Below are 23,078 nucleotides of genomic sequence, written 5' to 3'. Positions count from 1 at the left end.
ATCCGAGCGGGGACCCGCCTTCCACGCTCGCCACTGGAGGTGGGGAGGGGGACACTGAGGAGGCAGCCTGCCCGGAGAACAGAAGAGGGCTGGCGTCGCGGCGGTAGGCCGCGACTCCCGAGCGGTGACCCCACGTGCTGCTGCGGCAGACAGGGGACGCGCCGTGGCGGAGAGCCAGCGGGGAGGGGGGGCATGCCTTTGAGAGCGGCGCATGGTGCTAGCGGTGGGCAGAAAGAAATAACTGGGGCACAAAAATGTACTTAGCTTCAGCTTTCTGTCCCTGCAGCTCGAATTGTCCCTGATCCTGAAAGAAATCCAGACTCAAGAGGAAGATGGATCACCTGACTACCCTTTATATACCTCTGCCTAAGCTACCACCCCTTCTACACCTGATTGCCTACACCTAACAACCCTGCACTTCTATGGGTAAGGGAACTCTTATTCCAGCTTTTGTCATACCATCACAAAATTCCCAGGCTCTTATATGCCCTCATGCCTAGGCAGCCCTCGCTTTCTCTTGACTTAGTTCTATGCGCCTTTGAGAAGTATTCTCCTCCGCTTTTTTTCTTGTACAATTAAAAAAAAGTATATGCAAAAACATTTTATTTTAATTTTAATACAAAAGGTTATTTTTTTAATGGCCTGGAAGAGGATTATGATATAAGTAAATGAATTTAAATCTTCCCCTTCATACTGTAATGCAATCCAAGGCAGCTTCTTAATATTATATTTTATACAGCAATGTACCATTTCCTCCAGCTTACTGGGCTTTGTGTGGGTAAACAGGCGATGGGAATGTAACCCAGCGCTGGTCTTTAACCCCATCACCTCTTCTCTAATTGCATTATATCATGAAGCCAACGCCCCGGTGCTGGTTATTAAAAGAAACCTGCTGTTGTCAATCCATCTCCTCCGCTCATCTCCTCCACAAGTAATCATGGAAGCACAGCTTCTCCTAACCACCGTCATCCTGGCTGCGCTGGTCACTACAGGTAAGTGCTATCCCGGTATGATGTCACTTGTACTTTAGAGTTGCAGCCGCACAGAACATGACTGAGCTGATTTCTGTATAGTGCATAAAGACATGATATAAAGGGGTATGTGTATTACTTATTGCATCTAGCCTCCAAACATAAACATTCTCCTTGATTTTATTCTCCCAGAAGTACCATTACTGAGTTGCTGGGACAGGGTTCTGATAGGATCCCTCTCCTGAAAAAAGGTAAAAAGGTAGCCTATAGGATACTATAGGCTAATGTCATCTGAAGATGCCATTAGTGACCTCCGAGTGCAAGCTCCAGAATGCTTAACATTCTAGAGCAGTAGATCAGACAACACAGCAACCCCATAGATACCTAGGGGTACATTTACTAAAGTGTGAGTAGTGTGAGATGTTGCCCATAGCAACCAATTAGATTCTACTTATAATTTATCAAGCATCTTCTAGAGGATAATAGATAGATTCTGGTTGCTACGGGCAACGTCTCTCACTTCTAAAATCACAAATGGGGTCTTCTGTTGCTGTCGGTGATGTAGAGACAGCGGAAAATATTAGATAAAGGCACTGTGGTCCCTTCTTCTTACATAATGGGGATCCTTAATATTTGTGTATATATATTAAAGTATAAAGACACTTTAATAAATATGCCTCAAAATTAATATTATAATGTGTATGAAAACGATAATTATATATATATATATATATATATATATATATATATATATATATTTAATAAAAAAGCCTAAATAAGTATTTTAGAATTTTCTGTCAAATAATAAACTAACACAATTTAATTGCAATAAGGTATTTATTAATTAATGTCATTGTAGCAATATAAATATGATAATCAGTAATAAGAAATTCAAAGCAGTTAAGTAGATAATACATATATTTTCCTACATATTGTGCATTATAACAGTACCTTTCTCTACTTGGTGCGTCCTCAGTAAATGCTATAAATAACTGTGTTCTGAGATTCCCGTTATGGAGATTTTAGATTACTTATATGGGGATCTGGTCAGTGTCAAATTCCATTTATCAGTTCCGCTTGTGTCTGTGTTATGGGAATGCCAGTTACATAATGACGTTCCTTTATTTTCAGTTCTGTAGTACTGTAAGTTATACACTGCCCTGCGTACACTCTTAGTCTATAGTATACCGTTAGCTACGAAGGCTGGTGAGCTTGTTCTAGCCTGTCATCCCAGCGAGTGTTACTCTAAATATAGCAATGCTTGGAACATTCACTTAACTAGTGGATACAGTGCCAGAAATTCCAACAGTGGAAAACACTCATGCTGAGAATAGAATGCGGATTATAATGTGCTCATGTCAATAGCAATACACAGGAACCCTTGTCGTAAGTATATGCGCTCAGGCCCTCATTCTGGTTGACTCCCAAAGCAGTGAGTTTCACTGCTTTGCTAGCCAACTATCGTCCCCCGCACGAACAAACCACCCCCCTCCTCCCCACTGGATGCCGAATTTTTCCGCAGGCCTGCGAATGTATGTTTTGTATAATTGTCCAATTGCAGCCTTCCATGAGATAAAGAAACACAGAAAGCTGAATAAGCCTGAGGTGACATAAACCACTGAGGGTTCTCACAGGGTACACTCTGCTGTTGGTCACATGCTATGCTAATGAGGATGGGCACAAGGCCTATCAGAGCAGGGGGAGGGTTTAGACAGGGTAGGAATGATTGAGAGTTTAGAGTGATCACCCTCTGTCCAAGAAGCCCCACCCACCCTTACCTATTTCTCTTCCTCTTCGGCGGCGGTAAAGAACGGTCATTCTTTAAGAACTCTGTATGTGTGTAGGTAGTGGGGGTGCACTCTCCCTCGACAATGATTATCACGGGCCACGCTTCTGCCCGGGGGATGGCCGTCACCACCAGGCCTGGTGGCTGACCAGGGAGAGTGGTCATCCAGCGTTGTATGTATGCTTAAGTGATCTTTAACCCCACCTTTTCTATAATGACCGTTCTTTAGTGCCGCCACCATTTATAGTCATAGTTAATTGTCAAAATAAATTTGACATTCTGTTTTTGAAACGCCAGCACTTTGTGTCGTGTCTTTATTTTAGGTTAAGTTTTAGATAAGGTTTAAGTAAGTTTGTATTTAAGTGTATCAACAGACAGGGTGGGTCAAGGGGATACCCGATGGTGAGTTTATTCAATAGTCGTCGAACATCGAATGATTTCTCAAACGCTTGCTAATCTAAGTCACTCCCTGGTGGCATAGAGAACAGGGTGGGCAGCTGATATCCAGAGATGTCAGCCGCCCGCCCCTAGAAGGCAGGAAGCTGCCCCCTTTTGTATGGGGATGCCCAGTGGTTTCCTGGGCGCGCCCAGCGTTTTTTTGGGTACGCCCCCTGCTGTGAGCGCCTTGGAGACTATGCAAGCGTGCGGGGGCGCCCGCAGGGAAGACGAATTTGGAAAAGGATGACATGTAATAGGTTGACATGTTTGTTTTTTTCATACATTTTTTACTTTAACATCCATGTCGGCAAAGAGGGAGAATGTAATAGTGTAGCGAGGCACCGAGCCTGAAGCATGGTGAGCAAGGGTATGTGTTACCTAATTGGGGGTCCATGTCAACAGTTGTTGACATTGACACCCCAAAAATTTTTTGTAAAAAAAATCATGTCTACCTATTTCACGTGTCTTTCTTTTTCATGTCAACAGTTTGACCCTGTGGGCCTTCCCCATGTTGTCTGTTTGACCCTGTGGATCTATTGCATGTCCACCTTTTGGGGTAGACCTGTTGACTGTCTATCTCTAGATATGGTCTATCTAATAATTCACCCCCACCTTGTCTTGGGCTGTAGATTTAGAGCAGGGGTTCTCAGACTTGGTCCTCAGGACCCCACTCACGGCAGGAGCACAAGTGCACTCACTAAAATCGGGTCCTTCTCCCGCCCCCCCGGGAAGGTGGGCAAGTCTCCCGTTTTCTGGTGATAGCCCCCGTTCCCCCCTTGCCCGCTGGTTTAATTACCGTAAATCGTGGGTCCGCGGTAAGGGGGCGGGGCTTAAATGATGCGACCGCTGCATTTCGTGGCATTTAAGCCCCGCCCCCTCTCAGTGGCCCGCGAATCACAACGTTTTCCAGTATGGGAGCGAGGCCAAGTGATGTCAGCCTTGCCCCCTCCCCCCCCGGACGTGTTGCCTCTCCCGGTTTCTCCCGGAGAGGTAAAATCTAAAGTAGGCAAGTATGAGTTAGATGCCATCCCGCTATAGTGAAATCCTGCCTGACAAATAAATGTGCCGCTAGCAAGGACTTTGCAGTCAAGAACCGGTGCTTCCCAGCAGTTTCACCTAAGGTCGTGCACCCTCCCCAAAAATGCTTGGGCACGCCTATTGTTCCCTAGGCAAGCCTGCGTTTCTCTCGGCACTCTCGCTAAATGGCCGGTAACCACCCCCAGATCCCGACTTCCTGTCAATCACCGTGCGAATGGCTAGCAAGCGTGCATTGTGGCCCATTTTCCTTCGCACAGCAGCGATCCAGCGAATCAGGCCCATAATGTCCATATTCCTCGGAGAGGTTCACTGCAGGCTGCAGCTTCTTCAAGAGGCAGAAAACAGCTCAGATCCATGCGTGGCAGGTCTGAATTAGATACTGTAAGGCGGATGATAAATATTTTATATACAATGTGTCAGACGGGGAAACGAAGCAGAAAATAACTGCAGCCTCAGATTGCCAGCTATAATATTAGGCTATAGGAGTGTACACGTGGTGCAACTTACTTTCTATTAGATCCCATCCAATCAGGATCGAATCGCTTGGAGCGGTGTACACATTTGATTATTACGGAGAACACACGGTTCATTTTCATATACTTTCGTATTCGTTTTAGCTTAAATCTAATCAAAATGGAAATCAAAAGGAAATCAAACACATTTGATTCAAAATCAAATAGAAAAACAGACTGTGCAGTTAAGACTATATCGTAGTACGATATAGGCCCTTATTCTAGTTGAATCGTACGGATGCGTATTTTCGGACAGGAACCGAGTGTTCTTAGCCCCGCCTTCTATACGGATCGCTCACACCGTCAGAATGCGATAAGACGCCAACTGAACGGAACTCGAGTGGATTTTTCATGTGAACACCTCCTCCATCTGTGGGAACCTGTTAAGGTTTCGGGGCGTCCCCGCTGACCCTAACTCCGTTGTCTCGGACTAGCAGTTGACGGACACGTGCGGTGCTAGGCTTCGCCTATAATAGCCGCGTCCGAAAGAGCCAGTTAGGCCGGCTCTAACCCCGATGCCACCAGGTCTTGTGTGTGACAACGTGTCTGCTAAGGCTAGCCGACAACAAGGGGAACCTCTAACTAGTGCGGAGCTCAGCGAGGAGCCCTGAACCTCCTAAGGAGGGGTGACTCTTCCGAGATGGCAATAAAGATGTATACAGTCAATGGCAACAATGCTCTGAGGTGGTATATAACAATCAATGGCAACAATGCTCTGAGGTGGTATATATAACAATCAATGGCAACAATGCTCTGAGGTGGTGTATACAATAAATGGCAACAATGCTCTGAGGTGGTATATAACAATCAATGGCAATTCCTGCAACCTTCAAATACACACGGCTGAGATGGCAAAACAGCTTAACGTAGTAAGAGAGGAAGATATGGGAAACGTTCCCACTTATCTGGTAGGTGCACAGGAATGCTGCTGAGCGCAAGGACAAGGCAGGGTCTGGGCTGGAAAGCTGGAAGGCTAGAGGAAAATCCCACAGGACAGGCAAGCAACAGCTGACAGACAGGACTGGCCTCTGGAACCGGGAACACTCTGGACAGGACGTCAGAACTATATCCGGCGTCTGACCAGAGGCTTGAGGGGTTTAAATATATTGACCAGCCAATGCCTGCCCTGCAGCTGCGAGTGGAGACAGCTGAGAGCTACACCCCTTCCTCCCTGCGGCTGCCTGGCGTCCCCCGTCGCCTAGGCAACCGCTGCTGCTGGGGAGGAAGTGGCGATGCGCTGCTCCCCGCCTCCCTAGCCCTGCCTGTCAGTGTGGTCCTACAGCGGCGTCCTGGTTGCCGGGCAACGGCCGGGACGCGCTGCTGGGAGACCATCGGGCGGCGGCGGAAGCTGCTAGTGCGGCTAGCAATACTGTCCCCGCCCGCCGTCGTGGTCACGCAGCGGCGTCCCGGTTGCCGGGCAACAGCCGGGACACGCTGCCGGGAGCCCGTCGGGCAGAAGCCGCCAGCGCGGCTCGTAACAGTACCCCCCCCTTGAGGAGGGGTCACCGAACCCTTGGCCCCAGGCTTCTCAGGGAACTGCTTGAAAAACAGGGCCTTTAATTTAGGAGCATGCAGGAATTTCTCCGATACCCATGACCTTTCTTCTATCCCGAAATTTTTCCAATGTACAAGGAATTTAAGGTGTCCCCGAACCCTCTTGGAATCTAAAATCTTTTCCACCACAAATTCTTCATTCCCTTGGACCAGAACAGGTCTGGTTTTACGGATCTGAGAGGTTCCAAAACGGGTAGAGGAAACCACCGGCTTAAGGAGAGAACAGTGAAACACGTTGTTAATCTTTAAGGACCTGGGTAACAACAATTGGAAGGCTACAGGATTGACTTTCTTGAGAATTAGAAACGGCCCAATAAACTTTGGACCCAACTTCGCTGTGGCCTGGTGGAGTTTAATATTACGAGTGGATACCCACACCCTTTGTCCTACCCTGAACCGGCAAGGTCTTCTATGTCTGTCGACAGAACGTTTAGAAGCAAGGGATGCCCGTTCAAGGGCTTCATGAATCTTCTTCCAAGACTTCCTTAAATGAGCTACCAGAGACGAGGAGGAAGTGTCTTGTGACTGAATATCAAAAGCATTGGCTTTAGGATGTATGCCAGTATTACAATAAAAAGGAGATCTCCCAGAGGCCGTGTGACACGAATTATTGTAAGAGAACTCCGCTACTGGAAGTAACTCAGCCCAGTCATTTTGGCATTTAGAGACAAAGCACCTTAAGTACTGTTCCAGACTTTGATTGGTTCTTTCGGTCTGTCCATTAGATTGAGGATGATACCCCGAAGAGAGACTCACATGGATGTCCAGACTTTTACAGAAGGATCTCCAGAATCTGGCCACAAACTGAGATCCCCTATCCGACACGATATCCACAGGAAGTCCGTGTAATTTAAAAATATGTTGAATGAACAGACGAGCCAAGTCTTGGGCGCTGGGAATTTTCCGTAAAGGAACAAAGTGGGCCATCTTGCTGAAGCGGTCTACGGTTACCCAGATGGTGTTGTAGGAACCGGATAAGGGCAGCTCCACAATGAAATCCATGGAGATGTGAGACCATGGTTTGTGAGGGATGGACAGTGGATATAAATGGCCAATGGGTGATCTTCTGGAGGATTTATTTCGGGCACAGACCTCGCAGGACATGACAAACTGATAAGTGTCCGACCGAATAGTGGGCCACCACACCGCTCGGGACAGTGACTCCACTGTCTTCTTTACTCCGGGATGGCCAGAAACTTTAGTGGAGTGGAATTCTTTAAGAACCAACATCCGGAGGGTTTTAGGCACAAACAGACGACCTTCCGGAGTACCTTTGTGAGCCAGAACCTGGGATGCCACGACCTGGGAGGCTAGATCTTGCGTTAGACCGGCCATGATGATAGATGCTGGCACAATGGCAACCTCCGGAGACTTGGGTTCTTGAAGCGGCTGAAAACTACGGGATAGGGCATCCGCTTTAACGTTCTTAGGACCCGGTCTGAAGGTTATAATGAAATTGAATCTGGTAAAAAATAGGGCCCATCTGGCCTGTCGGGGATTCAGACGCTTGGCCGACTCAATATAGGCTAAATTTTTATGATCAGTGATAACCGTGACCACATGTTTGGCCCCCTCCAACCAGTGGCGCCATTCCTGGAGTGCCCATTTGATGGCCAAAAGCTCACGATTCCCGACATCATAATTTTTCTCTGCAGAAGAGAATTTGCGAGAAAGGTATGCGCAAGGATGGATCTTTTTATCAAAGGGATCCTTTTGTGATAATACAGCACCAGCTCCGATTTCAGATGCGTCCACTTCTACCAGGAAGGGCACTCTAGGGTCCGGGTGTCTCAGAATAGGTGCCGAACAGAAGGCCTCCTTAAGCCTCTCAAAGGCCGCAATAGCTTGAGTGGACCAACTCTGAGGATCAGCTCCCTTCTTGGTAAGTTCGACAATAGGGGCTACGATGTCTGAAAAAGAGCGAATGAACCGGCGATAATAATTCGCAAAGCCCAAGAACCTCTGGACGGCCTTCAAACTGGTGGGGCGGTTCCATGAGAGAACAGCCTGAACCTTACTTGGGTCCATAGAGAACCCCCTGGGGGAAATAATGTATCCAAGAAATGCAATTTGATCCACCTCGAACTCGCATTTTTCCAATTTAGCGTACAGGCTATTCTCACGGAGTTTCTGAAGAACCAGTTTGACGTGCTGACGATGTTCCGGAAGGCTTTTAGAATAAATAAGTATGTCATCAAGATATACCACAGTGAAGACTCCAAGATATTCACGGAGAACCTCATTGATGAAGTCCTGAAAGACTGCAGGGGCATTAGACAGGCCAAACGGCATCACGAGATACTCATAATGGCCAGTATGAGTGTTAAAGGCCGTTTTCCACTCATCCCCTTCACGTATTCTGATGAGGTTGTAAGCCCCTCTTAAGTCAATTTTGGAAAAAATGACAGCTTCCCGGACTTGATCGAATAAAACTGAAATTAACGGTAACGGATAAGAATTTTTTACCGTAATCTTATTCAATGCCCGATAGTCGATACAAGGCCGCAGGGAGCCGTCTTTTTTCTCCACAAAAAAGAATCCCGCCCCAACTGGAGATTTGGATGGGCGAATAAACCCCTTTAAAATATTTTCTTGGATATATGAATCCATGGCCTGAGTCTCAGGAATCGAGAGAGCATATAACCGTCCCTTCGGTAAAGAAGCCCCAGGGACCAGGTTGATGGCCAGGCCTAAATCTAAAAAATTACCCGCAGCACCACTATCTAAGAAGGCCGTGACAGTAGTGGCAACCCCCGCAAAATTGATCATGGTGGTAATTAATACTGAGTTTAAAGGGGAAAAACTGGCTAAACCTAAATGACGCTCCCCACCCTCACTTAGGCTTTGTCTTTTACTGACTTTTGGGGACACTCCACAGCCCGATGACCTGGACCCCCACAGTAGAGACACAAGCCCTTGCTTCTGCGACGGTTCTTCTCGGATACCGAGAGCCGGGTTGCACCCAGCTGCATGGGTTCTTCGTCGGACTCGAGCACCTCCTCAGTAGGTCTAGAGAACCACCCACCAGAGGCCTTTTCCCTCTGCCGCTCCCGAAGCCGCCGGTCTATTCGAATAGTGAGCTTCATTAACTCATCTAGAGACGCGGGCACGGGATATTGTACCAAACAATCTTTAATGCGTTCGGACAGGCCAACCCTGAACTGACTACGGAGAGCGGGGTCATTCCACCCCGAATCGACCGCCCATCTTCTAAATTCGGTACAGTAGGCTTCTGCTGGGCCCCTGCCCAGTTTCAGGGAACGCAGGTTCGCTTCTGCTGAAGCGATGCGGTCGGGATCATCGTAAAGGAGACCCATAGCCGAAAAGAAATTGTTCACTGAGGTGAGGGCTTCTGCATCCGCAGGGAGTCCAAAGGCCCAGGTCTGAGGATCCCCTTGAAGGAGAGTAACAATTATCCCAACCTTTTGTATTTCTGACCCTGAGGAGAGTGGACGTAACTTGAAATACAATTTGCATGCCTCCCGAAAATTGAAAAATTGGGATCGATCCCCCGAAAATCGATCCGGGAGATTGACCTTGGGTTCAATCTGACGGGGAGTAGCAAGGGACTGTGCTACCTTCTCGTCTTGAACATCTACCCGGAGGGTAAGGTCCTGGAGTCTCTGAGTCAAGCTATGTACCTGACCGGCCAGGATCTGAGCCGCGGACTGTTGCGTGGGATCCATCTACTAAATGAAATGAGTCAAAATATTTAAATATTTGTCTGGCCGGATATAATGTTAAGGTTTCGGGGCGTCCCCGCTGACCCTAACTCCGTTGTCTCGGACTAGCAGTTGACGGACACGTGCGGTGCTAGGCTTCGCCTATAATAGCCGCGTCCGAAAGAGCCAGTTAGGCCGGCTCTAACCCCGATGCCACCAGGTCTTGTGTGTGACAACGTGTCTGCTAAGGCTAGCCGACAACAAGGGGAACCTCTAACTAGTGCGGAGCTCAGCGAGGAGCCCTGAACCTCCTAAGGAGGGGTGACTCTTCCGAGATGGCAATAAAGATGTATACAGTCAATGGCAACAATGCTCTGAGGTGGTATATAACAATCAATGGCAACAATGCTCTGAGGTGGTATATATAACAATCAATGGCAACAATGCTCTGAGGTGGTGTATACAATAAATGGCAACAATGCTCTGAGGTGGTATATAACAATCAATGGCAATTCCTGCAACCTTCAAATACACACGGCTGAGATGGCAAAACAGCTTAACGTAGCTGCCGGGAGCCCGTCGGGCAGAAGCCGCCAGCGCGGCTCGTAACAGAACCTCCCCCATCGAATGCTGGACCGAGTGCTCAGGCAGCACCGAGTGCTTCAGACCACTCGGGCATTTCTCCGTGCAAAAGCAGGGATATGGGCGGGCAGCTGGCATCCGGCTATGTCATATGTCCGCTCCTCACACGTGCGTCAAGGCCGGATTACCATACGTACGCCCAGCGTTTTCATGGGAACGCCCATGAAATGCAGGGGGTACGCATATGGTAACGAGCAAAATCAGCCCTTCACGCCCCTCTCCACCCCCTGCTCGGATGGTTCGGATGTTGTAGTGGACATAGAAGATGAAGGCGCCACCGATACTTTCAAGACAGCCTTTCTATAATATTATGACGTTATAGTTTTGTTTAACTTCTATTCCATATATTTTATGTGTCAAATATATTTGTACTTTTATTCATCTTTCAGGTTATTCAATAACCTGTACGAAATGCGCAGGGCTGAGCGGCTTGCAGTGTTCTGGACCTGAAGTACCGTGTCCGTCTCCGGAGGATGTGTGTATATCCATGTACACAGTAGCTGTGATCGGTACGATATTATACATTATTTTGTTCTACCAAAGGCAGACAACGGATAGCAAAAATGTAGAATACCAATACATACAGTATATTAGTTTGTCTTTCTTTTGTTTTATAAAATGAACCCTTTGGGTGCCCACAACTCTGTGGGACATGTTAAAAATATCTGCCAAAAATGCCGGCGTCGCTCACATTTGTTATAGAAATTCAAATAAAAAATGTTATGTAGAAAAAAAAGATTTTTTTAAGGATTTATTAAGAAGAAAAATGTTTTCACACGTATTTTGACAAATTTACTTGGCACTCAACGGGTTAACCCTTAAATTCAATGAAACCACAAAAAGCCCGTATGGCAGCTAAGTTTGAACCTACTGAAAGATATTACACAAACACTGGTACTTGTTTCCTAGCACGGCGCCCAGATTTGCTACGTACGCAAACGTAGTCAAATCGCATCGCATAACGCATAGTACTAGCATGCGATGCGATGCGATTTTCATGTTCCCGCTACCTGTCATTATTATTTATTCATTAACAGTTTCTTATATAGCGCACACATATTCCGCAGCGCTTTACAGAGAATATTTGAACATTCACATCAGTCCCTGCCCCAGTGGAGCTTACCATCTATATTCCCTACCACATGTACACGCACACACAGACATTCTAGGGTTAATTTTGTTAGGAGCCAATTAACCTACCAGTATATTTTTGGATTGTGGGAGGAAACCAGAGTACCCAGAGGAAACCCACGCAAGTACGGGGAGAATATACAAACTCCGCACAGTTAGGGCCATGGTGGGAATCAAACCCATGACCTCAGTGCTGGGAGGCAGTAATGCTAACCATTACACCATCCGTACTGTGATTACATGTGATGGGTGCTTACAATTGTAAGGACCTCTGGCATTGTTTTGCGTCACCCCCTGTGTCCAAGTGTGGCACGCGCATCGAGCCCCTCGATGGGCGGCGGAACGCATCCTCCGACTTTTTCATATCCCACTATCCACGTTGGCATGGAGTTGAATTTATACATGTATACACCGAATATACATGTATACATGTAAAGTAATCCGCGTCCGCTCACCACGCTTTGGGCTCGGTGGCTCGCTGCGCTCGCCACACTGTATAAAATCAGCTCCACGCCGACGTGGATAGTGTGGGTATGAAAAGGTCAGAGGACGCGTTCCGCCGCCCCTCACGGGGCTTGCTGCACTCACCATGCTTTGGGGTGGCGTGGATACAGGGGGTGACGCAAAACAATGCCAGAGGTGCTTACAATTGTAAGCACCCATCACGTGTAATCACATCACATGTCATAGTAAGCACCCATCACATCTGATGGCATGGGTGCTTGTACAATGAAATATTGCATCGCATCGCATTTGGTGCCATGCGATCCTATGCGATATTTCATTGTATAAGCACTCCTGTGCACTTAATATGGACATCACATTGCACGCTTCGCACAGCACTATACACGATACGCGATGCAATGCAATGAGATTTTCCTACGCAGAATAGCCCACTAAGCTATTTGCTTAGTGGGCGCAGTGCTAGGAATCAAGTACCCAAACACTATTGTTAGTAAATGTGAGATTTGCAGCTCAAAACATTCTGGTGATAAGGGGTGATTTGGGATTTCATCCCAAAATGTTTGCAAAATTTTCCTGTGATCCAAATAGCTTGAGATCCATAAAACATTTGAATGAAAAAAAAAGTGCCAGGGAGCAAATGGACCGCCCATGAGGAGCATGTGCCACCAAGACTGCCCCCGAGGAGCATGTGCCACAAAGACCGCCCCCGAGGAGCATCTTTCACAAAGTGATGATACTTCCAGTGTATATTATTTCCATTAATCAAAATGAAAATTCACATTTAATCTACTCTTTATCTACAGGTGGAGTTGGAGAAAGCAAAATGTTTGTTAGAGACTGTGGACCACGCAGCCTATGTCCCAGTGCTATGAGTCTGAGTAACACTATTGCCAAAAGCAAAACCGGCATCACCTGCTGTTACGCGGACAATTGTAGCCCTCAGCAGCCTGTCCGTAAGTGTCCATTTTCTTGTAGTGGGAACAACAGGGGATGATCCATGCCACTTAGACCATGGATATGTAGGGACTTAGCGCTTTCATTGCAAAGAATGGGTGGAACTCGTCGTTCATAATTTTCTTAAAGCTGTAAATGACATGTCCCACTCTCGTCAAGTGCTCTCTCTCCCCTCCCCTCCCCTCCATTTACAAACCTTTTCTCCATCTGCACTTATCATGTGTGGGCAATGGGGTAACTAGAAATTTTGCACCCCCTGCAAAAAAAAATTCAGACCCCAACCCCCCCCCCCGTTCATGTATTAGACTTTTTTTTTACCTAAATGCTCATCTCCAGGGGTTTCGTGCTCATTGACAGGAGTTGCATGCTCATTGCCAGGGGTTTCATGCTCGCCAGGGGTTACATGCTCATTGCCAGGGGTTACATGCTCATTGCCATTGTCCGATGCCCATTGACAGGGGTTTACATGCTCATTGTCAGTGGCAATAAATATAATGCTAACCGAAGTCCGTAACTTCCGAGTAGTTATATAAACTACCCAGTAGGACCTGTAGCATCTATCCCTACTTCCAGTAGGACCTCTTGCATTGTCTCCTCCAAGGCAGCGGCCATTTTTGGAGGGATATTTTCTGCAGATTCCATACAGATGGCCAAACCCATTGGTATCTGCAGAGCCCATGCGCCCCCTACAGTGCCGGCTTCCCCAAGCCACCGCTTGGGCTGCAATGCCAGTGTTACGGCACTGCATGTGGGGAGTCCTGGCAATGACCATGTACCCCCCCAGCAATGAGCATGTAAGTCCTAGACAACAAGCATGTAATCCCCAGCAACAAGGATGTAAGCACCCGTCAATGAGCATGTAACCCCCGGCAATGAGCATGTAGGACAAAAAATTATAAGTAATGTATGGAAGAGTGGTGCCAGAATTTTTTGGGCCAGGGGGGCCCAAAATGTCAGCATGTTTTTACTTCTTATTACAACTATTCTCCTCAATTATTGCAAAAATCAAAAACATTTTACACAAATACCAAAATAGCTGTGTTGCTTTCAATTCTGTTTCCTTTCTGTTTGATATTTTGAAGCGCCCCCGGATTACTACAATAAGAATGGTGTTAGGTGCAAGTCATGCTATGATCTGTCAGACAAGCCCTGTCAGACTGATGTATTCATGGATTGCCTTGGGGAAGAGAAAAAGTGCATCTCTCAGGTCTCATCCGTAAGAGGTAATTGCTGTTATTGAATCTCTCTGGTATTTGCCTATTTGTGCAGTCTCCATATCTGCCGGAAGATTTCTACACTTATGGGCCCCATACATCTACAGATCGATTGTCAGATCTGGCTGGTTGGAACAAAGTCCTGGTAATGGATGAGACCAAATGACAGTTGACCATTTGCTTTGAAATGCTGGAAAACTGCCAAAAACTGTCAGTCATCCATTACCAGGTTTTTGTTCCAATCAGCCCAATCTGACAATCGATCTGTAGATGTATGGCCACCTTAACACAAGCAAAGCGGCACCGTTCCCGATGTATGGCGGGGGAAGCGAGCCAGCAAGGATTCACGTTTGTACTGATAGCGGTCACATAATATAATATATCCAAGATTCGGCCCACTTACAACAACGTTTGGTGTTGGCCTGTTGACTAACAACCTTGCCATTGTCAATCTACCATACTACACCCCTGGAAATACCCAATATTAAATCATTGCACGGAAATGTACATAAATATAGACTCCTGTTTGGCGGGAAGTAATAGCGTTCGAGTTCGCCAGAGGTACAGGTACTGGCTGAACTAGGACATTGCAGGTTACACAAGTTACATGTTAGGAGCGTCAAGCACTGGCATATCTATGGGTGCAGGCTGTGTGGTGCAATCAGGCCCCTGGGTCCAGCACACCGCACACCCTGCACTCATGTCATTCAATACTTACAGTACCTCCCCGAAGTCAGGTACCTGCAGCGTCGGCTCTGAAATGTAACTGGGAAAATGGTGCAGTGGACATTCTTCTGGCATTTTGCTGATAGACAATAGGGAAATCATTGGAAAAATGGCTCCGGTAGCATTTTCCTGGAGACCTCCACATGCACAGTAGACTCTAGCACAGTGTTACAGTATACCAGTGGACAGAGCTGACGGTAGCCAATCCCTCCAGCTCTCAGACAATGGGGGTTATTCTAGTTCACTCGGAAAGGCACAAACACTCTCTAAATGACAAAACCATGCTGCACTGCAGGGGGGCTGATGTAACATGTGCTGAGAGAATTAGATTCGGGTGGAGTTTGTATCTCAAACTGATATCTATATTGCAGTGTAAAAATAAAGAAGCCAGTAGTTACCCTGCACAGAAACATTAAAACACCCAAATCTGACTCTCTCTGCACATGTTACATCAGCCCCACCTACAGTGCAGCATGGTTTTGTCCATTAGAGAGTGATTGTGCCTTTCCGAGTGAACTAAAATAACCCCCAATGTCTAAACCGAGAGTCTTTAGGAGGATAGATAAAGGTGGACATGCACATAGTCGACATAGTGGACGTGACATTTAAAGGACATGGTAAAAGGTTGACACGAAACATGCCTATTATCTTGTTCTCCTCTCCGGGAGAGGCCCGGAGAGGAGACTTTCAGCCTGTTTCTGGGGTGAGTGTGTGTGTGGGGGGGGGCTTGCTGTAATGTAGCCCCACCCCCATCTTTACAACTGCTGCGGTTTGCGTGTGTACGCGGAGTGGGCGAGGCCCAAATTAGGCATTTTTAGCCCCCCTGAGCATTCACTTACGAATGCCGTTATTTAATCGGCATTTACAAGTGGGACTTGTGGGAGGATTTCCCAACCTTCCAGGGGGCCAGGAGGGGGACCCTATTTTCTGGATGCAAGTATGGTCGACACATGATAAGGTCAACATAAGTTTTCATCTATTTTAGTGTCCCTGATCCGACCCAGCAGTAGCGACCTGAAAGCGGTATAAGACGCAAATGTATATGCTATTTATTTTGCATTCCTTTGCTTCCCCAGTGGGATCATCCGGCGCAGCGTCCGAGAGCCTCCGCGGCTGTGCAACACCAGAGTTTTGTGCCCTTCGCCTAACAAATAAGTCCTACGGAGAGTTCACCATGAAATCGCACGTCACCTGCACGGACGGAGCTGCTGGGCTCCACTATAACTTGCTTTTGCTTCTTATTTCAGCTAGTCTCCTTTTAAAGTTCATATGATCAATTGCTACATCTATGGGCCTGATTCAGAAATGTAAGTAGTGCCACAGCAGCTACAAATTAGTATGCAGCGGCTGTGCCCACATATACCCAAATGTCGCCGGTGCCTGGATTTGTATTGAGACTGAGGCCAGCTGACCGCTTTGTACATCCCAGCGGTTGCATACAAGAGGGGATGCAGTTAAGATCCCGGCGGTCGGGATCCCGGCGTTCAGAATCCCGACGCCGGAATCCCGACCTCCGAAATCCCGACACTTTCTCCCTTCGGGGGGTGTCCACGACACCCCTGGAGGGAGAATAAATTAGTGTGCCGAGCGTAGCGAGGCACCGGGCCCGCTGCGTGGCGAGCGCAGCGAGCCCGCAAGGGGGGGCGATCCACGTCCCCCCCTTGTCGGGATTTCGGCGGTTGGGATTCCGGCGTCGGGATTCTGAACGCCGGGATCCCGACCGCCGGGATTCAATACTGAATCCGTACAAGAGGCATCAATCCCTGGCCAACTAAATCTTCCCCGACAGACCTTCGCAGTACACGCGCAATGAGCAAAAATGGCGCCAAAAAAATTATTGCACAGCGGAAAACATGGATATTGTGTACGTCTCTGAATCAGGCCCAAAATCTATACTTCCTAATTGACTCATTAATTAAAAGTGTTCTAATTTTATGCTTGGTATATCCCTGCTTACATCTATAATGCAGGTGAGGGCATGTCAGGACAGGATAAGAACGCTAGGACGACATGCATTAGGTTGACCACTAAAGGTTGACATGGCTAAAGTCAACAGGGTCGGAAAATCGACACAAGCATTAGGTCGACAGTCGGTATTTCATATCCTACCATTCACTAGGGCATGTAGTGAGAATATACCAGTATGCTGAGCGCAGCCCGAAGCATGGCGAACGCAGCAAGCCGTACGAGGGGGCGCAGTACACTGCGATGGTGTCCGTGTTGACTCACGTCGAAATTCGGGACATGAAAAACGCATGTCGACTTTTTGTCGACATAATGCTTTTGTCGGCCTTCTGAACCTGTCGACGTCAGCCATGTCAATCTATTTCATGTGTTGACCTTTAGTGTTGACGCAATGAATGTTGACATTCAGAGTGACGATCCTATGACCCATCTTCATCAGGCCTGTCTGTATTACATGACTGCGGCGGGAGGAAATACGCTGTTAAAAATGGTTATGATATGTATCATGTACAGTCATATGGTCGACGCATAAAGGTAGACAGTCACAAGGTCGACAGTGTCAAAAGGTTGACAGGTAAAAGGTTGACATGGTTATATGGTCGACTTGAAAAAGGTCGACATTGTCAAAAGGTCCACAGGTAAAATATCGACATGAAAAATGTCGACATGGTCAAAAGGTCGACATCCAAAAGGTCGACATGGTAAAATGTCGACATGAGTTTTTAATGTTTTTCGGGTGTCTAGGTTGACATGGACACTGTCTAAGTGTACAGCGTCCCCTCGCATGGTTCGCTGCGCTCGCTATGCTTCGGGCACGGTGCCTCCCTGCGCTCAGCACACCATTATATTCTCCCTCCACGCCCTAGTGGATGGTAGGGCATGAAATACCGCCTGTCGGCACATGTCGGCTGAAAATTTAGTCAAAAGATGCATGTCAATCTTTTTTAATGTTGACATTTTCCATGTCGACCTTTTGACCATGTTGATCTATTGCCTGTCGACTTTTAAACCCTATTGACCTTTTCCATGTCGGCATTTAGACCCTGTCGACCTATTGTGTGTCCACCTTTAAACCCTGTCAACCTTTTGACTGTCGACCATTAATATATCATGAGTTAGTCTATGATCAGTCCGGATACATCCTGCCGTATACGTCACTTTTGTCAGGACTGATTTGATTTGCTCCTACGGTAGAAGAGTCATTATTACAGTATGTGTCCGTATCATTCATATACAGGGGAATCACAATACAAATTAAATGTCTTTATTTGATTATAATAGAGGCAATTAAACAAATAAGATGCTGATCATTTTGTCAGCATTATAATCGCTATCAATTACACACATTTTTTTTGCAAAGTTGATTGATTATCAGCCGACAAAGCGTGTGGTGCAGATGCACAGCACGCGTACCACAGACGCACAGCCCGCGCACCACAGACGCACAGCCCGCGCACAACAGACGCACAGCACGCACACCACGCGCACAACAGACGCACAGCCCGCGCACCACAGACGCACAGCCCGCGCACAACAGACGCACAGCACGCGCACCACAGACGCACAGCCCGCGCACCACAGACGCACAGCCCGTGCACAAGAGACGCACAGCACGCGCACCACAGACGCACAGCACGCGCACCACAGACGCACAGCCCGCGCACAAGAGACGCACAGCACGCGCACCACAGACGCACAGCCCGCGCACCACAGACGCACAGCATGCGCACAACAGACGCACAGCACGCGCACAACAGACGCACAGCACGCGCACCACAGACGCACAGCCCGTGCACCACAGACACACAGCACGCGCACCACAGACGCACTGCAAATCACTAGTGACTGCTTGTGGGAGACGACAGGGAGGGGTGGCAGTGTCACAACCGTTTTCAGGGCATGTAGTCCTATACGCAGAAAACACGGCACCAGTGTCTCCGTTCTGTGTAACCATAGTTACTAAAAACAGTGACAATCGAATGATCTAAAATCGATGCCACTTTTGTGGTTGCCCGGGTCTGCGAATCAATACAGATGTTGGAAGCAACATTTGCGCATTGCCGCACAGTGCGGGTGCACCGCTGTAAATGCGTTAGTGTACTTGTAGAGCAGGCTTTCCCAACCACGGTTCTCAAGGCACACCAAAGCCCTGTACACACGGGGGGTGATATATTGCTCAGCAATATATTGCCCAGTGTCTCCTTTTCATCAGCGACCAGAGATGGTCGCTGATGAAAAGGAACCTCTGCCGGGGGAGCCGCAGAGGTAATTAGCTGGTCGCAGGAGCAAGCTCCTGCGACCAGCGATTGGAAAGGGGCTGAAAACGGGAGCACGCATTTATCGCCGGGGCACACTCCCAATCACTGGCAATATGGTCGCCAGCGACCATATTTCCAGCGATTTCAGCCCCCGTGTGTACACAGCATAACAGTGCAGGTTTTGTAGATATCCAGGCTTGAGCACAGGTGACTTAATTAGTACCTGAGTGATTCTGATTAAACCATCTGTGCTAAAGCCTGGATACATACCCTCCAACAATTCTAATACAAAAATCGGTACATGCCAGGGGGTATGGCCATATATGGTGGGCGTGGCCATCTATAAAGGGGGCGTGGTCTTCACTTTTCCACTGGACCGTTGACTACACATGTGTGTATAACCGTTGGCTACTCCGTGAGCCCCAGCCTCTGTGTCCTCCCCCCCCCCCCCCCCGGTCCCCGCTCACCTGGATCCCCGGCTCAGCGCCCAGGTGAGGTGCCCGGAGGGCAGGTACTCTTTGATCAGGGCTCCAATCCGGGTGTCCCACACCCGTATCAGCCAATCCAGCCTGGAGAGGGGGCGAGCAGGTCCTGGGCTGCAAGGGAAGAGGCCAGGGAGCTGGGAGGGGAGAGAGCGGCTCGCACACGCCGCCCCCCACAGCCGTGATGTCCCCTGACCAGAGTCTCCCCCTGAGTGGGGGAAGCCGGGCCTGCACGTCCCACCGATATGCACCCTGGGAGATGTAGTCCTGGCCGGCCGCTCCCCCACATTCGCTGGGGAGCAGTCGGCGATGTGTTAACTACATCTCCCAGAATCCCTCAGCCACAGCTTTAAAAAAATCGGTAGAATCGGTACACTTTATTTTAGCCGGTACACACTGTTAAAAACCGGTACTGTACTGGCTAAAACGGTACAGTTGGAGGGTATGTGGATATCACTAAAACCTGCACTGTTGGTGTGCCTTGAGGACCGTGGTTGGGAATGCCTGCTGTAGAGGGTTTGTTACATCTCATCCACAGTACCATATTTTATCTTTAGATTTGTATTATTTCATTTTGAACACGGTACAACACTTAGAACCTTCCCATTGGTCAAGCTTGCTTTATCATACGGCTTCAGCGAATCAGTGTGGACCATCAGTTAGATACTGTACATGATAAATTGTCATGTATCTAACCCTATTGTGCTTCACAACCATCATTTAGTCATATACTCTATATATATAATTCTCATTTATGTAAGCTGCACATCACTAACCACTGCTGGTGGCATTAAATTAATGTTAATATTAATTATAATGTATAAAGCAGCAAATCAATAACATATCACTTCTATATTCGCTTTAGTACTTAAAGTACATATTATACCTGGGCATTAATGAATCAATCGCTAGGGGTTGGAAATTCCGGATACAGTTGGAATTATGGTCTTTGATATATGGGAAACTCATTGCAGAATTAGCCACAGATAGAACATTTTGTAGCCTTGGTGCTGACTACCAGACAGGATTTTGCTCATAGCAACCAATTGTACTAAGTTAGCACCGGAGTACCTACAACCCCCCCCCCCCCCCCCCCACCCCACGCCCCAACAGAGGAGAGAGCAGACGTGTTGATACAAAGCCCCACCCCCTCGAATCAATTTGCCTCAATTTGCAGATCAACAGGAATCCGCAAATTAAGACAAGTTGTCATAAAGGGCGGGGCTTAATACTATATCATAGTTTTTTTTTTTTTAAATAATAGACATAACCTTCCTAGTTGCTATGGGCTACATTATCTCTTTTCATTTTTAGAAGCTTTAGTAAATTTACCGCAAACATGACACCACAGCTGGATACACATGTATCTGTATCTAGTGATATAATAATAATAATAATAATAATAATAATAATAATAGAGGTCTATTCAGGAAGCAGTGAAATGAGTAGAGAAGTTAGCCAGTGGAGAAGTTGCCCATGGCAACCAAGCAGCTGCTACCTATAATTGAATAGAATGCACTTTATAAATGTTACTTCAAAGCTGATTGGTTGCCATGGACAACCTCTCTACTGAATTACTTCTCCACTCATTTCACTGCTTCAGGTGTTAAGGGGAAACTGATTCTTGTTGTTCAATTGATTGGATTGTGTTGTGTTTTTTTTTGATGAATTAAATAAAGATATTGTTGTTCAAAGTCGCTGTTTGAGGGCATTTATTGTGTATATTCCATCGTATTGTGTTAGTGATGTTTACAGTAAGTAAATGTGAGAGAGATATAATATATGAAGTACAGTATCGTGCCGTAAACCAGAGTTTCTCGAATATCACCAATACAGCCCAGGTTATAAGCACATCCATGCTGGAATCCAGATGTTTACATTATGTTGACTGAGGAATTTTCGGTTAATCATGGATTTGGGTGTTAATCATCAAATGACCTGACCCGGTAGACGCATCTCGCTTGCTGCCGCTTCGTGGGTCACCATCATGGCACCACACAGCTGACTGTTACCAACGGGAGATCTCAACTACGTCGAGGGACGGAAAGTCTAGATCTAATCCTTCACACAAAGACCAAAGGTACTTTTGCGGGCGACTGGGACGTCACGCCAGCTCCCCGCATCACATTCCCCACTCCTGAGACTTTTTCATCCAACCCACCCTTCCCTTTTCATTCATTCTTTACATTCCCCCTTGATTTGCCCCGTATAGTCCGGACCATTCTGTTTTTTTCTACATCCCCGGACAATACAGGGGAGCTGTGCCCTCTCACTCCTCCTCTCCCTGATGATAGGTGTCACAGGCACCCCAACCGGACAGAACACCCCCCAGGCAGAGACCCCATGGATGGGACCCTACAAGCTCCAGAATGGCAGAGTCTGATCAATGGAAAATCTCCCGTCTAGCGTTCCAGGTTCCATTCCATTCTCCCATGCTATGCTGCGACCACCCAAACAGAAACGCGTCAGCTTTGGTATAAAAAAAGAGCTTCACAACAAACAGCTTTCTGTAACTTTATTTTTTGCACTTGGGTCACCCACATGGACATCTGCTTTCATATTATGTACATTTTATTATATGAACATATGAAATCTATAGAACAATAATAAGTTATCTAGTTTACAGGAATATACATCATGCTATAGGTTACAGACTGGGGGTGGGAGGAAATCTGACTGCACCAGTGGCAGCTCCAGAAGGGGGGAGTCACCAACTGCCGGTGAGTTCCAGCCAGCAATGTTTGGAGTGGCAGTTGGTGTGGCTCCCCTGTTTGAATTTTGGACTGAGCCGCCACTGCCACAGACCTTGCAAATCAATTACCGAACATGGGACAGAAACGGCGCTTCGTATAATGAGTTACTCTGCTCTCTCCAATAGAAACGTTAAAGGGGCAAAAAACATACTGCTTCTCATAGGGATGCCTTAAACTAATGAGTATGGAAAATAATGAGCTGCAGTGATCAGAGGTTCCCAAACTGGTTGCCTTGGGTTGGAGGTCCAGGATCCCTTCAAAGTATTTATGGTCAATGTAATCTGCAAAACCAGAACATGAGGACATGACACTAGAGCAGTGGTGTCAAACTCATGGCCCTCAAGCTGTTGTGGAACTACATGTCCCAGCATGCCCTGCCACAGTTTTAGCAATCCATTATATAAAATCTGTGACAGGGCATGCTGGGATGTGTAGTTCCCCAACAGCTGGAGGGCCATGAGTTTGACACCACTGCACTAGAGGAAATTTGAGAAAAAAATGACCTCACAGAAAGGGTAGTGGACAAA

The 23,078-nt window shown here is 47.3% G+C and overlaps 1 protein-coding gene across 1 annotated transcript; it reads left to right on the top strand.

Moving 5' to 3' along the window:
* Positions 1-286: 286 nt before the first annotated feature.
* LOC146042170 (phospholipase A2 inhibitor gamma subunit A-like) lies at positions 287-20,875 on the top strand. The gene is made up of 6 exons (XM_083162094.1): positions 287-426; positions 858-992; positions 10,993-11,112; positions 13,003-13,152; positions 14,236-14,376; positions 16,170-20,875. The coding sequence occupies exons 1-6, from the start codon at positions 423-425 to the stop codon at positions 16,364-16,366; spliced, it is 747 nt and encodes a 248-aa protein (XP_083018220.1). The 5' UTR covers positions 287-422; the 3' UTR covers positions 16,367-20,875.
* Positions 20,876-23,078: the final 2,203 nt, after the last annotated feature.

The sequence above is a fragment of the Crinia signifera genome, chromosome 19 (assembly GCF_055691185.1).
Source record: "Crinia signifera chromosome 19, ASM5569118v1, whole genome shotgun sequence".
Classification (NCBI taxonomy): domain Eukaryota; kingdom Metazoa; phylum Chordata; class Amphibia; order Anura; family Myobatrachidae; genus Crinia; species Crinia signifera.
The sequence above is the reverse complement of the archived record's forward strand: the minus strand, read 5'-3'. Positions and strand labels throughout refer to the sequence as shown.

Excerpts from the sequence above, each read along its gene's own strand:
- LOC146042170 (XM_083162094.1), top strand. Across the intron at positions 11,113-13,002 it reads GTACACAGTAGCTGTGATCG|GTGGAGTTGGAGAAAGCAAA; the intron begins GTACGATATTAT and ends CTTTATCTACAG. Across the intron at positions 14,377-16,169 it reads TCAGGTCTCATCCGTAAGAG|TGGGATCATCCGGCGCAGCG; the intron begins GTAATTGCTGTT and ends TTGCTTCCCCAG.